The sequence below is a fragment of the Salmo salar genome, chromosome ssa11, assembly GCF_905237065.1.
Source record: "Salmo salar chromosome ssa11, Ssal_v3.1, whole genome shotgun sequence".
In the NCBI taxonomy this organism is placed as follows: Eukaryota; Metazoa; Chordata; class Actinopteri; order Salmoniformes; family Salmonidae; genus Salmo; species Salmo salar.
In genome coordinates, this window is record NC_059452.1 from 4,856,182 (window position 1) to 4,871,377 (window position 15,196).

General features: G+C 40.6%; 1 protein-coding gene across 1 annotated transcript in view; it reads left to right on the forward strand.

The window, feature by feature from the left end:
- Positions 1-1,079: 1,079 nt before the first annotated feature.
- LOC106561900 (C-Jun-amino-terminal kinase-interacting protein 1) overlaps positions 1,080-15,196 on the forward strand; it is a 117,923-nt gene continuing 103,806 nt past the window's right edge. Inside the window, exons 1-2 of the mRNA XM_014126231.2 lie at positions 1,080-1,309; positions 11,933-12,044. Of these exons, the coding sequence (XP_013981706.2) occupies positions 12,012-12,044 (33 nt within the window). The 5' untranslated portion in view covers positions 1,080-1,309; positions 11,933-12,011. The remainder of the gene's footprint in view (positions 1,310-11,932; positions 12,045-15,196) is intronic.

Below are 15,196 nucleotides of genomic sequence, written 5' to 3' on the forward strand. Positions count from 1 at the left end.
GTGATATCTTCAACCACCAATTTACCATCCTGAGACAAGGCCGAGTATAGCCCACAAAGATCTCCGCCACGACAAAACCCAGGGGGGGGGCGCCATCCCAGACAGGAAGACCACGTCAGTGACTCAACCCACTCAAGTGACGCACCCCTCCTAGGGACGGCATGGATTAGCACCAGTAAGCCAGTGACTCGGCCCCTGTAATAGGGTTAGAGGCAGAGAATCCCAGTGGAGAGAGGGGAACCGGCTAGGCAGTGACGGCAAGGGCGGTTCGTTGCTCCAGTGCCTTTCCGTTCACCTTCACACTCCTGGGCCAGACTACACTCAATCATAGGACCTACTGAAGAGATGAGTCTTCAATAAAGACTTAAAGGTTGAGACTGAGTCTGCGTCTCTCACATGGGTAGGCAGACCATTCCATAAAAATGGAGCTCTATAGGAGAAAGCCCTGCCTCCAGCTGTTTGCTTAGAAATTCTAGGGACAATTAGGAGGCCTGCGTCTTGTGACCGTAGCATACGTATGGCAGGACCAAATCGGAAAGATAGGTAGGAGCAAGCCCATGAAATGCTTTGTAGGTTAGCAGTAAAACCTTGAAATCAGCCCTTGCCTTAACAGGAAGCCAGTGTAGGGAAGCTAGCACTGGAGTAATATGATCACATTTTTTGGTTCTAGTCAGGATTCTAGCAGCTGTATTTAGCACTAACTGGAGTTTATTTAGTGCTTTATCCAGGTAGCCGGAAAGTAGAGCATTGCAGTAGTCTAACCTAGAAGTAACAAAAGCATGGATGAATTTTTCTGCATCAATTTTGGACAGAAGATTTCTGATGTTTGCAATGTTACGCAGATAGAAAAAAGCTGTCCTTGAAACAATCTTGATATGTTCATCAAAAGAGAGATCAGGGTCCAGAGTAATACCGAGGTCCTTCACAGTTTTATTTGAGACGACTGTACAGCCATCAAGATTAATTGTCAGATTCAACAGAAGATCTCTTTGTTTCTTGGGACCTAGAACAAGGATCTCTGTTTTGTCCGAGTTTAAAAGCAGAACGTTTGCAGCCATCCACTTCCTTATGTCTGAAACACAGACTTCCAGCGAGGGCAATTTTGGGGCTTCACCATGTTTCATTGAAATGTACAGCTGTGTGTCATCCGCATAGCAGTGAAAGTTAACATTTTGAATGAGATGACTGTGTCTGCATGTTGTATGTGTCGAGGGAGTGCATTCCGGTATCTGGGTGCAGAGCAGCTGAAGGGAGGGAAACAAGGAGACCAGAAGAGAGAGATGCGGAGAGAGCAGGAGGGGGCATAGAGGTATGTGGGTGCCAAGTTGTGGAAGTAATATGGCTACAGGTTCATCTGCCTCACCTAAAGCCCATTCTTGTGGGAAGCTGCTATAGACCACTAAGTGCTAACAGTCAGTATCTGGATAATATGTGTGAAATGCTTGATAATGTATGTGATATCAACAGAGTATGTTTTCTGGGTGATTTAAATATTGACTGGCTATCATCTAGCTGCCCACTCAAGAAAACATGTCAAACTGTAACCAGTGTCTGCAACCTGGATCAGGTTGTCAGTCAACCTACCAGGGTAGTTACAAAGAGCACAGGAATTAAATCATAAACATGTATTGATCACATCTTTACTGCAGCATTAGAAATTTGCTTTAAAGCAGTATCCAAATCCATAGGTTGTAGTGATCACAATATAATAGCCATATCTAGGAAAACCAAAGTTCCAAATGCTGGGCCTAATATATTGTATAAGAGGTCATACAATAACTTTTGTAGTGATTCATATGTTGATGATGTAAATAATATTTGCTGGTCTGTGGTGTGTAATGAGGAGCGACCAGATGCTGCACTTGATGCATTTATGAAACTACTTATTCCAGTTACTAATAAGCACGCACCCATTTACAAAAATGACTGTAAAACTGTTGAATCCCCTTGGATTGATGAGGAATTGAAAAATGATATGGTTGAGAAGGATGAGGCAAAAGGGATGGCAATTAAGTCTGGCAGCCCAACTGATTGGCAAACGTACTGCAAATTAAGAAATCATGTGACTAAACTAAATAAAAAGAAATGAACGAATGAAACAAAGATAAATGAGAAAAGAATGACAGTAAAAAGCTTTGAAGCACCTTAATTTAAATGTTGGGGGAAAAAAGGCCTTCATTCATTGAATCAGATGGCTCATTCATCACAAAGCCCACTGCTATTGCCCACTGCTATAGAGGACAGTTTTTCTTGTTGACATCACTATTCCCACTGTCATTTGTAACTGAGTGCTTGAACAATAAATGTATACTTTAACCTTGCGTCCCACCTACTCAACAGCCAGTGGAATCCCATGGCACGATTTTCAAATACCTTAGAAATGCTATTACTTCAATTTCTCAAACATATGACTATTTTACACCATTTTAAAGACAAGACTCTCGTTAATCTAACCACACTGTCCGATTTCAAAAAGGCTTTACAACGAAAGCAAAACATTAGATTATGTCAGCAGAGTACCCAGCCAGAAATAATCAGACACCCATTTTTCAAGCTAGCATATAATGTCACAAAAACCAAAACCACAGCTAAATGCAGCACGAACCTTTCATTATCTTAATCAGATGACACTCCTAGGCATTATGTTATACAATACATGCATGTTTTGTTCAATCAAGTTTATAATTTTTTTAAAAACCAGCTTTTTACATTAGCATGTGATGTTCAGAACTAGCATACCCACCGCAAACCTCCGGTGAATTTACTAAATTACTTACGATTAACGTTTACAAAAAACATAACAATTATTTTAAGAATTATTATATACAGAACTCCTTTATGCAATCGCGGTGTCAGATTTTAAAATAGCTTTTCGGCGAAAGCACATTTGCAATATTCTGAGTAGATAGCTCGGCCATCACAGGCTAGCTAATTTGACACCCACCAAGTTTGGTGCTCAGTAAACTCAGAATTACTATAAGAAAAATTGGATTACCTTTCCTGTCCTTCGTTAGAATGCACTCCCAGGACTTCTACTTCAACAACAAATGTTGTTTTGTTTCGAAATAATCCATAGTTATATTGAAATAGCTCCGTTTTGTTCGTACGTTGAGGTCACTATCCGAAGGGTGACGCGCGGAGGCATTTCGTGACAAAGAATTTCAAAATATTCCATTACCGTACTTCGAAGCATGTCAAACGCTGTTTAAAATCAATTTTTATGCTATTTTTCTCGTAAAATAGCGATAATATTCCAACCGGGCGACGTTATATTCATTCATAGACTGAAAGAAAAACATGGAGTCGTCTCGTGCACGCGCACTCCATTGTCATTGTTCCGTGCCTGACCACTCACAAAAACTCCTCCTGTTTTTCGCCCAGAGACTGCAGAGAAGTCATTCCACTTTCTGGCACCTTCTGAGAGCCAATGGAAGCCTTAGAAAATGTCACGTTACAGCAGAGATGCTGTATTTTTGATAGAGATGCCCTAGAAGGAGAACAAATTGTCAGACAGGGCACTTCCTGTATGGAATCTTCTCAGGTTTTGGCCTGCCATATGAGTTCTGTTATACTCACAGACACCATTCAAACAGTTTTAGAAACTTTAGAGTGTTTTCTATCCAAATCTAATTATATGCATATTCTAGTTTCTGGGCAGGAGTAGTAACCAGATTAAATCGGGTACGTTTTTTATCCGGCCGTGAAAATACTGCCCCCTATCCCAAACAGGTTAACAACACTATCAACAAGGCAGGTCCTACAGGCCCTAGTTTTGTCACAGCTTGACTACTGTTCAATTGTGCGGTCAGGAGCCACAAAAAAGGACTTAGGAAAATTGCAATTGGCTCAGAACAGGGCAGCATGGCTGGCCCTTGGATGTACAGTTCACAGAGAACTAATATTAATAATATGCATATCAATCTCTCCTGGCTGAAAGTGGAGGAGATATTGACTTCATCACTACTATTATTCATGAAATGTATTGACTTGTTGAATGCACCATACTGTCTGTCTAAACTACTGGCACACATCTCGGACACCCATGCATACCCCGCAAGACATGCCACAAGAGGTCTCTTCACATTCCCCAAGTCCAGAACAGACTATGGGAGGCACACAGTACTACAGAGAGCCATGACTACATGGAACTCTATTCCACATCAAGTAACTGATGCAAGCAGTAAAATTAGATTTAAAAAACAGATAAAAAACACCTTATGGAACAGCCTGGACTGTGAAGCAACACAAACATTGGCATATATACACACAATAACATACGCACTGGATTTAGTACTGTAGATATGGTAGTGGTGGAGTAGTGGCCTGTGGGCACACAGTGTGTTCTGAAATATGTGAATGTATTGTAATGTTTTAAAATTTGTATTAACTGCCTTAATTTTGCTGGACCCCAGGAACTGCTTTGGCAGCAGCTAATGGGGATCCATATCAAACACAACCTTCTCCGTCCTCGAGCTTCCATCATAAGTGCCCTCACCAAAGATTTAGACTATCGAGTCTCAAACCAAATTCTGACAAGTGAAAAGTACTCAGACTGGGATCAATAAAACACTCCAACTTTGTATTACCATGGACAGACATGCCGGTAAATGTTATTGGAATAAATATATTGAAAATATGAAAGACCTTGTTAAAATACATTTTGAAGCAAAATGTATAAAGATTGACAAAATATTGCAATCATGGAAAGCCAATCATCTTTTCATCCATGGAAAAGTCACATTTAATAAAGTCTTTAGCTCTCTCTGAATTAAATTATCTTCTTATGTCTCTTCCTTACCAGATAATACTTTTTTAAAACAATATAAACATATGAACATTTACATATATCGGTATAACTAATTTCAAGTAGGTGGGATAAGATTGACTAATTTAAAGGCCCTGAATGCAATATTGAAAGCATTCTGGATACAGAAACAATATTCCAATCCAAACTGGATTTCAGCTAAATTAACTAAATGTGCCTTTCTGATCTCTACACAAAACCTACTCCCTTTTCTTGAACATAAAAATGTCTCTACTAAAATGACAGTCTTTTCAGTAATATATCTCCATTCCTTCAAGAGGCAATAAATTCATGGTTACAATTCCAATTCTATGCTGCCGAAAACCCTGATTTTAGAAAAAATTGAATAATATTAGAAAAAAATAAGAAAACCCGCACACTGCTCTTGCTGCTCTTTTTCTTTTTTGTCATGTTATTTGATTGTCACCATGCACCCGCAACAAAGACAGCTCAGATGTGCGAGTGCCTTTTGAAGTTTGTACAACACAAATATTGAAATTGATGGACATGTTTTTTTGGCAACATTTCATTGAAAAACTAATTTATTTTCTAAATGACATTATGGACAAGGACAGAAAGTTACTTGATTTTGGAACATTGTTTAGAACCTATGTGCATTCAGAAAGTATTCAGACCCCTTGACTTTTTCCTCATTTTGTTTCATTACAGTCTTATTCTAAAATGGATTAAAAAAATGTCTTTATCAATCTACACACAATACCCTGCAATGACAAAGCAAAAACAGGTTGTTAGAAATGTTTGCAAATGTATAAAAAAAAATAAAAAACGTTCATATCACAAGTATTCAGACCCTTCACTCACTACTTTGTTAATTAAAGCACCTTTGGCAGCAATTCCAGCCTTTAGTCTTCTTGGATATGACGCTACAAGCTTGGCACACCTGTATTTGGGGAGTTTCTCCCATTCTTCTCTGCAGATTCTCTCAAGCTCTGTCAGGTTGGATGGGGAGCACCGCTGTACAGTTACAGTATTTTCAGGTCTCTCCAGAGATGTTCGATCGGGTTCAAGTCCGAACTCTTGCTGGGCCACTCAAGGACTTGTCCCAAAGCCACTCCTGTGTTTTCTTGGCTGTGTGTTTAGGCTCATTCTCCTGTTGGAAGGTGAACCTTCGCCCAAGCCTGAGGTCCTGAGCAGGTTTTCATCAACGATCTCTCTGTACTTTGCTCCATTCATCTTTCCCTCAATCCTGACTAGTCTCCCAGTCCCTGCCACTGAAAAACATCCCCAAAGCATGATGCTGCCACTACCATGCTTCACCGTAGGGAAGGTAGGGATGGTGCCAGGTTTCCTCCAGACGCGACGCTTGGCATTCAGGCCAAAGAGTTCAATCTTGGTTTCATCAGACCAGAGAATCTTGGTTCACATGGTCTGAGGGTCATTTAGGTGCCCTTTGGCAAACTCCAAGCGGGCTCTCATGTGCCTTTTACTGAGGAGTGGCTTCTGTCTGGCCACTCTACCATAAAGGCCTGATTGTGGAGTGCTGCAGAGATGGTTGTCCTTCTGGAAGGTATTCCCATCTCCACAGAGGAACTCTAGAGCTCTGTCAGAGTGACCATCAGGTTCTTGACCAAGGCCCTTCTCCCCCAAATGCTCAGTTTGGCCGGGCGGCCAGCTCTAGGAAGTCTTGGTGGTTCCAAACTTCTTCAATTTAAGAATGATGGATGCAACTGTGTTCTTGGAGTCCTTCAATGCTGCCGAAATTGTTTGGTGCCCTTCCCCAGATCTGTGCCATGACACGATCCTGTCTTGGCGCTTTACGGACAATTCCTTCGACCCGGTGGTATGGTTTTTGCTCTGAAATGCACTGTCAATCGTGGGACCTTATATAGACAGGTAGCCTTACTAAATCATGTTCAACTCCAATCAAGTTGCATAAACATCTCAAGGATGATCAATGGAAACAGGATGCAGCTGAGCTCAATTTCGAGTCTCAGAGCAAAGGGTCTGAATAATTATGTAAATAAGGTATGTTTTCTTTTATTTTTAAGACATTTGCAAACATTCTTAAAACCTGTATTCACTTCATTATTGTGGGGTATTGTTTGTAGATTACTGAGGATTATCATTTTTTTAAATCCATTTTAGAATAAGGCTGTAACGTAACAAAATGTGGGAAAAGTCACGATACCAGGTTTAGTATCACGTTTCTCAATACCATCACGATACTCAATTCCAAAATGATACCACTGCAAAAAAAAAAGAAGGCATATTAACCAAAGTCACAGAGTGGCACTTGATCCAGACAGATAAACTCAGTTACTGCTTTGATCAATCGTTTGGCATTTTTTCTTAAATTTAATATCATTGCATTTGACATTCTTTACTTCAACATATTTTAGTGACTGCCATGAACGCATTAATGAATCAATTATACAATCATACAATCAATTTGATTTGTTTTGTTTTTACCAATCCAACTTCATAACAACATAATGGTAATCATTTATTTGAATGGTAAATCTCTATTGATAAACTGGGCGAATCAAGATTTACCCAGCTTATTCCCATGAAATCAATAAGAGTGTCCATGCATCTAGTTAGTGAGCTTGTTTTGGCTGATTTATTGGTGATACAGATGACAAAACAATCGTTTTCCCTTCCATTTGGGACTTATTTTATTGTACTGATTAACAACATTTGCATAGAACCCTTGATAAATAGTTCATAAACTATTGTAAAGGATTAATTGTATGAAGAAATATTTATGAAAATATGTGACCCACCACCTGGATTCGGTCCAATGTAGCAAAATTTGAAATCTTTTTTTTTTTTTACATTTGATAAAAGTACAGACTCAGAGCTACACAATGGTATATCATACAAACGTGTGACCCCACTTTTGAGAAAATGGACCTTGAATGTTTTGGTACATCTACTGGAGAGCTCTTCTTTGTCTACATCCATTCAGCATCGTTCACACCCATCTCTATAAGGATCCACATGTGAGCCCATGTGCTAAACAGAGTGAGTAGTGTAGTAAACAACCAAAGAGTTAAAGACTAAAAGTAGTAGCTTACGATAAGGAAAAACTTCAGGTAAAAATACACTTTATCTAGTCCTTGGCCTATATCCTAATCTGACTTTGGTACAGGTCATGTTGTTCTTCACATTACAGTCTCTGGTAAACACACACTATATCAATTAAAATCTAAGTTTATTTGTCACATATACAGGATACAGAAGGTGTAAATGGTACATAGAAATGGTTACTTGCATATTTGCATAGTAGCAATATCAAAAACAGAAAGGGTCCAGATAAAAATATTTTATAATTATTAGATGGCGCTTACCCAGACACACCTGTCTAAATTGATGGGTCATGTGAAAGAAATTCTATAACCATCCAGATTGTCAGATACGTCAATAGCGCCTGCTAAATTCAAGAGATCAATGCTTTTGAGAAAAGTAGGAAAACTTTTGTAGTTCTCGATGGCTAACATTATAACTTTAAAAAAGCCACGGTAGAAAGGATTATCAACACTTACTAAGCAACTCACGTTATAGACAGAAGCATGCTAAATGGCAGACCATTCCAAACTCATCTCCGGGCATGTGGAGCCCACCCATTTTCTCAGCCAATCATGACTAGCGTGAAGGTTCCATTACTTTTTCCATGTCTAAACCAACTAGGCTCTTAATTTAACAGTTTTATTTATATTTACAGATGGAATACAAGTTTGTTCTTAAGGCACATGAAATGTCACGTTCCTGAAGGCATTTCTGGCCAAAAAATGAATTTTGATTTTAAAAAAAGTTTAAATTCCTCTCCTGTGAAGTCCTGGTGTGCGACATACGCCTAGCTTCCTGAAACGGGTCACATATGTGACCAACCGCCTTGATTCAGTCTTATGTAGCAAAATTTGAATTGTGTTTTTTGCATTGGATAAAAGAAAAGACAAAGAGCTACAAAATTGTATACCATACACTGCATCTGAGGAACAATGGAAAAGTAATTCTGGAATACCCATTTTACCTTTTTCCTTAAAAATATGGCTCTAAATACCTTTCTGCTTGTAAGCACGTCAGTGGCTGTTCTAGTGTTAATTAGTAATTACATCATTCATGAGGCAAGAGTGGGGGTGCCTTGAGTCACTTTACTGAGGCAATAGATCATCTTTGGGAGAGACGTGAGATAGAGACTGAAAGAATAAAGTTTTAGCGGCAATCAGCTTTGAAATCAGCATATTTTGCTTTATGGTTTGCATATTATCAGAAACATAGTACCTAGGTAGTGAATTGATGATAGCTTCAGCTGTTAGCTAAACAGAAAAGTTAACCTAGAAAGCTGGAAACTACCAGTATCTTCTTGCGTTGTAAAGTGTTCTAGCCTGTATGGACATTGTTTTTTGCAAACAGTCATTAACAGTTTAAACATTTCTACATGCCTTATTATTCAAGTGTGTTAACTTCTGTGCAGCATGAGTGGAAGCTAACATGTTGCAGCCCAGACTCCAGTGCTTTCGCGCTATAAGGAGGACATTTGCTGCGCAGATAGACAGAGTTGATTTTTGAGACACATTTGACAGAAATGTTCTAGTATAAAAAAAGTACAGAAGGTTTGGTATACCTTGCAAAACTAAAACACACAATGAATAAGTAGTGAAATACTTGTGTTGATAATGTCTTTGAGATGGCCTAATCATTTGGTGCATTAAAGCGTAGGCTGCTGATGACGATGGTGCTGTGAGTGTCGTCAGACATATTTTTAAGTCAATCCACATGATTGGGAAGTTATTTTGGACTAATTGGAAAATTAATTTAGATGATTATGGTATGCACACGTGACAATTAGTTCACACATGATGTGAGAATGTGCTATATCGCCGTCTTGAGGTGGGATGATCAAAATGCAGAGTAGAAAAGAACTCAAGCAAAATGCAAGGCCCTATGTGGGCAAAAGTTTTTGTTTTTTGCAATAGCCACTTCGCACCATATAAACGGTCAACACAGTCAACACAAATTCTCCCAAACTCACTGTGCATATTTTCCACAGACTGGTTGCCTAAATGTTTCACAAGTGTCCTGAGTTGCAATATGTTTGGTTAGAAGAATGGGCAAAAACACGAGTTTACTGAATATCCACATTCAAGCAATTTCTTTTCTCGTATTGTATGATGTCATATTCTATTTTTTTTACTCTATTAAAAATGTAATATGTATGTAAAATATGTAAATGTAATCAACATTATGTATGCAAAATGTAATCAACATCTTGCTGACTGTATATATGCCCCATTCGCAATGTTGCATTATAGTGCTCAAAATGAACTGGGTAAAAGTGTGTGTTATTTAGTTTCTAACAATGTCCCATATTTAGAAAAAGTCACAAAGTCAGAACAATCTGGTTTCTTTGCCAACAGTAATATATTTTAAAAGGGCCAGTTAGATTGATCAGACAGATTGTACAGTCTTAGAGGGGAAAATACACTGCTCAAAAAAATAAAGGGAACACTTAAACAACACAATGTAACTCCAAGTCAATCACACTTCTGTGAAATCAAACTATCCACTTAGGAAGCAACACTGATTGACAATAAATTTCACTTGCTGTTGTGCAAATGGAATAGACAACAGGTGGAAATTATAGGCAATTAGCAAGACACCCCCAATAAAGGAATGGTTCTGCAGGTGGTGACCACAGACCACTTCTCAGTTCCTATGCTTCCTGGCTGATGTTTTGGTCACTTTTGAGTGCTGGCGGTGCTTTCACTCTAGTGGTAGCATGAGACGGAATCTACAACCCACACAAGTGGCTCAGGTAGTGCAGCTCATTCAGGATGGCACATCAATGCGAGCTGTGGCAAGAAGGTTTGCTGTGTCTGTCAGCGTAGTGTCCAGAGCATGGAGGCGCTACCAAGAGACAGGCCAGTACATCAGGAGACGTAGAGGAGGCCGTAGGAGGGCAACAATCCAGCAGCAGGACCGCTACCTCCGCCTTTGTGCAAGGAGGAGCAGGAGGAGCACTGCCAGAGCCCTGCAAAATTACCTCCAGCAGGCCACAAATGTGCATGTGTCTGCTCAAACGGTCAGAAACAGACTCCATGAGGGTGGTAGGAGGGCCCGACGTCCACAGGTGGGGGTTGTGCTTACAGCCCAACACCGTGCAGGACGTTTGGCATTTGCCAGAGAACACCAAGATTGGCAAATTCGCCACTGGCGCACTGTGCTCTTCACAGATGAAAGCAGGTTCACACTGAGCACATATGACAGATGTGACAGAGTCTGGAGACGCCGTGGAGAACGTTCTGCTGCCTGCAACATCCTCCAGCATGACCGGTTTGGTGGTGGGTCAGTCATGGTGTGGGGTGGCATTTCTTTGGAGGGCCGCACAGCCCTCCATGTGCTCGCCAGAGGTAGCCTGACTGCCATTAGGTACCGAGATGAGATCCTCAGAAACCTTGTGAGACCATGTGCTGGTGCGGTTGGCCCTGGGTTCCTCCTAATGCAAGACAATGCTAGACCTCATGTGGCTGGAGTGTGTCAGCAGTTCCTGCAAGAGGAAGGCATTGATGCTATGGACTGGCCCGCCTCTTCCCCAGACCTGAATCTAATTGAGCACATCTGGGACATCATGTCTCGCTCCATCCACCAACGCCACGTTGCACCACAGACTGTCCAGGAGTTGGCGGATGCTTTAGTCCAGGTCTGGGAGGAGATCCCTCAGGAGACCATCCACCACCTCATCAGGAGCATGCCCAGGCGTTGTAGGGAGGTCATGCAGGCACGTGGAGGCCACACACACTACTGAGCCTCATTTTGACTTGTTTTAAGGACATTACATCAAAGTTGGATCAGCCTGTAGTGTGGTTTTCCACTTTAATTTTGAGTTTGACTCCAAATCCAGACCTCCATGGGTTGATAAATTGGATTTCCATTAATTATTTTTGTGTGATTTTGTTGTCAGCACATTCAACTATGTAAAGAAAAAAATATTTAATAACATTCATTCAGATCTAGGATGTGTTATTTTAGTGTTCCCTTTATTTTTTTGAGCAGCGTATACTGCGCTTTGGAGGGTTCAGACAGTTTAACATTTCCTTTCCCTGTGTCTGCTCACTTTATCCCACCCCCTAACCAATCTCCCTCCACTCTCTCCCCCCCCCCCAGGTTGACCCATGACATCAGCCTGAATGAGTTTGAAGATGAGGACCTGTCTGAGATCACTGAGATCACAGATGAGTGTGGGATGAGCCTCAACTGCAATGGCCAAGAGATTAAGGTAAGGTAGCACTTCAAACCTGCAGTTGCTTTATGACAGTCGCACACACACACACAATGGTCTGGAGATTAAGTTAAAACACCACTAAAATAGCAGACGTGGCAAGTATTAGCAAGTATTGCCACCTATTTCTAAGATCATCAGAACAGTGATACATGTACAATGCAAGAAAAAGAATGCGAACCACTGAACAATTTTCACACTTTGTTGCATTACAGTCTTAAATGTTGACATATTTAGAACATTTTAATAAATTATGAAATGTAAAGAAAGCTACACAGGCCCTGAAGCCCAAGGCAAAAAAAGTAGACCATCTCACTTGAACAACTTAATTGTTATTTTGTCTAGTTAGGCCTCATTTGTTATGCAGCTTGTCAGACCATGTAATGGATGCTGTAGCCATTCATCCACTGATTCCATCCAATTGATATGATTATTAATTGACAGTTCTTGATAGCTTAAAGCAGGGTTGCTTTTGAATGTCAGAGCATGTAAGTGGGTGAGTGTGAAGTGAGGGCAGAATGTAATTGGGCAGATTGAAAAAATTGTGTCAGCCTTCTCTCCCGCTCCAATTGCGCTCTGCAAAAGCTCAGCCACAAGCTCTGGGCATGATCTGCCTAGCGCTTTCATTTCCTTTATCACTATTCTTTTAATTAGACCAATTCACTTGTAATTATTTAGCCTACCACACCAACAGTAGCCTATATCTAGTTTATATTCTACTTTTTAACATAGGATATGTAGTTTATATTTTGAAGGACTTCAAATGTATTAACGGAGGATTTAGGTAGGCAATATACAGACCACTGTCATGATGTGGCCCTAACATATTATGTTATCTCAGGTTGTAAATTCCTGGCGGAGACTCTCTCCTCATTTTCATGCAGAGAGAGACCACAGAGTGTACAAAGGATTTCATGTGGCCGAACTCCTAAATCCCCAAAATGGGAAAATGAAACTATATGCGCACTTGTGAGAATGTGGGAAGGGTCCGTGGACACTTAACTTCTAACATCTAGGCGTTCCGCTAGCGGAACCCCGTTCCGCCAGCAGATCCCCTAGCCAACAGCCAATGGGTTCGCATGGCGCGAAATACAAAAACCCCAAAAATGCTATAATTTCAATTTTTCAAACATACGACTATTTTACACCATTTTAAAGATAAGACTCTCGTTAATCTAACGACATTGTCCGATTTCAAAAAGGCTTTACAGCGAAAGCAAAACATTAGATTATGTTAGGAGAGTACATAGACACAAATAATCACACAGCCATTTTCCAAGCAAGCATATATGTCACAAAAACCCAAAACACAGCAAAATGAAGCACTAACCTTTGATGATCTTCATCAGATGACACTCCTAGGACATTATGTTATACAATACATGCATGTTTTGTTCAATCAAGTTCATATTTATATCCAAAAACAGCTTTTTACATTAGTATGTGATGTTCAGAACAGGCATTCCCACCCAAAACCGCCGGTGAATTTACTAAATTTCTCATCATAAACCTTGACAAAATACATAACAATTATTTTAAGAATTATAGATACAGAACTCCTTTATGCAATCGCTATGTCAGATTTTAAAATAGCTTTTTGGCGAAAGCACATTTTGCATGCAGATCCATATTAAATACAAAGTATTTTCATTTCAAGTTAAAGTGTACTGTTAGCTAGCTAGCTAGCTAACCAACGTTACGTCATGCGTTTGGATTCATTGTTTAACTAGCTAGCTATCAAGCTACATTTCTTAACAAAATACTTTCATCTTGGGGCGGCAGCGTAGCCTAGTGGCAGCGTAGCCTAGTGGTTAGAGCGTTGGACTAGTAACCGAAAGGTTGCAAGATTGAATCCCCAAGCTGACAAGATAAAAATCTGTCGTTCTGCCCCTGAACAAGGCAATTAACCCACTCTTCCTAGGCTGTCATTGAAAATAAAAATTTGTTCGTAACTCTCTTGCCTAGTTAAATAAAGGTAAAATAACAAATAAATAAGCTGTAGACTACACTATCTACCAAGAGAGTTCTCATCTATATTATTCATAGCCATCTATTTACTACCACAAACCAATGCTGGCACTAACACTGCACTCAACCAGCTGTATAAGGCCATAAACAAGCAAGAAAATGCTCATGCGGAAGCGGAGCTACTAGTGGCCGGGGACTTTAATGCAGGCAAACTTAAATCCGTTTTACCTCATTTCTACCAGCATGTCACATGTGCAACCAGAGGGAAAAAACTCTACCACCTTTACTCCACACACAGAGACGCATACAAAGCTCTCCCTCACCCTCCATTTGGTAAATCTGACCATAATTCTATCCTCCTGATTCCTGCTTACAAGCAAAACCAAAGCAGGAAGTACCAGTGACTTGCTCAACATGGAAGTGGTCAGATGACGTGAATGCTACGCTACAGGACTGTTTTGCTAGAACAGATTGGAATATGTTCCAGGGATTCATCCAATGGCATTGAGGAGTATACCACCTCAGTCACTGCCTTCATGAATAAGTACATATCTGACGTCGTCCCCACAGTGACCATACATACATATGCCAACCAGAAGACTGTGCCTTTATACAGCTTGGTAAATTCCAGAAAATGATGTCAGGCAACATCCGCATCAAGCTAAAGGCTAGAGCTGCCGCTTTCAAGGAGCAAGAAACTAATCTGGACGCTTATAAGAAATCCCGCTATGCCCTCAGACTAACTATCAAACAGGCAAAGCGTCAATACAGGACTAAGATTGAATCCTGCTACACCTGCTCTGATGTAGTAGGGCTTGAAAACTATTATGGACTACAAAGGGAGACCCAGCCGCGAGCTGCCCAGGTACATGAGCCTACCAGACAAGCTAAATGCCTTTATGCTCGCTTCGAGGCAAGCAACACTGAAGCATGCATGAGAGCACCAGCTGTTCTGGACAACTGTGTGATCACGCTCTCCGTAGGGTCAGACGGATTACCAGGACATGTACTCAAAGCATGCGTGGACCAACTGGCAAGTGTCTTCACTGACATTTTCAACCTCTCCCTGACCGAGTCTGTAATACCTACATGTTTCAAGCAGAGCAATATAGTCCCTGTGCCCAAGAAAGCGACGGTTACCTGCCTTAATGACTACAGCCCCGTAGACTCACTTCGGTAGC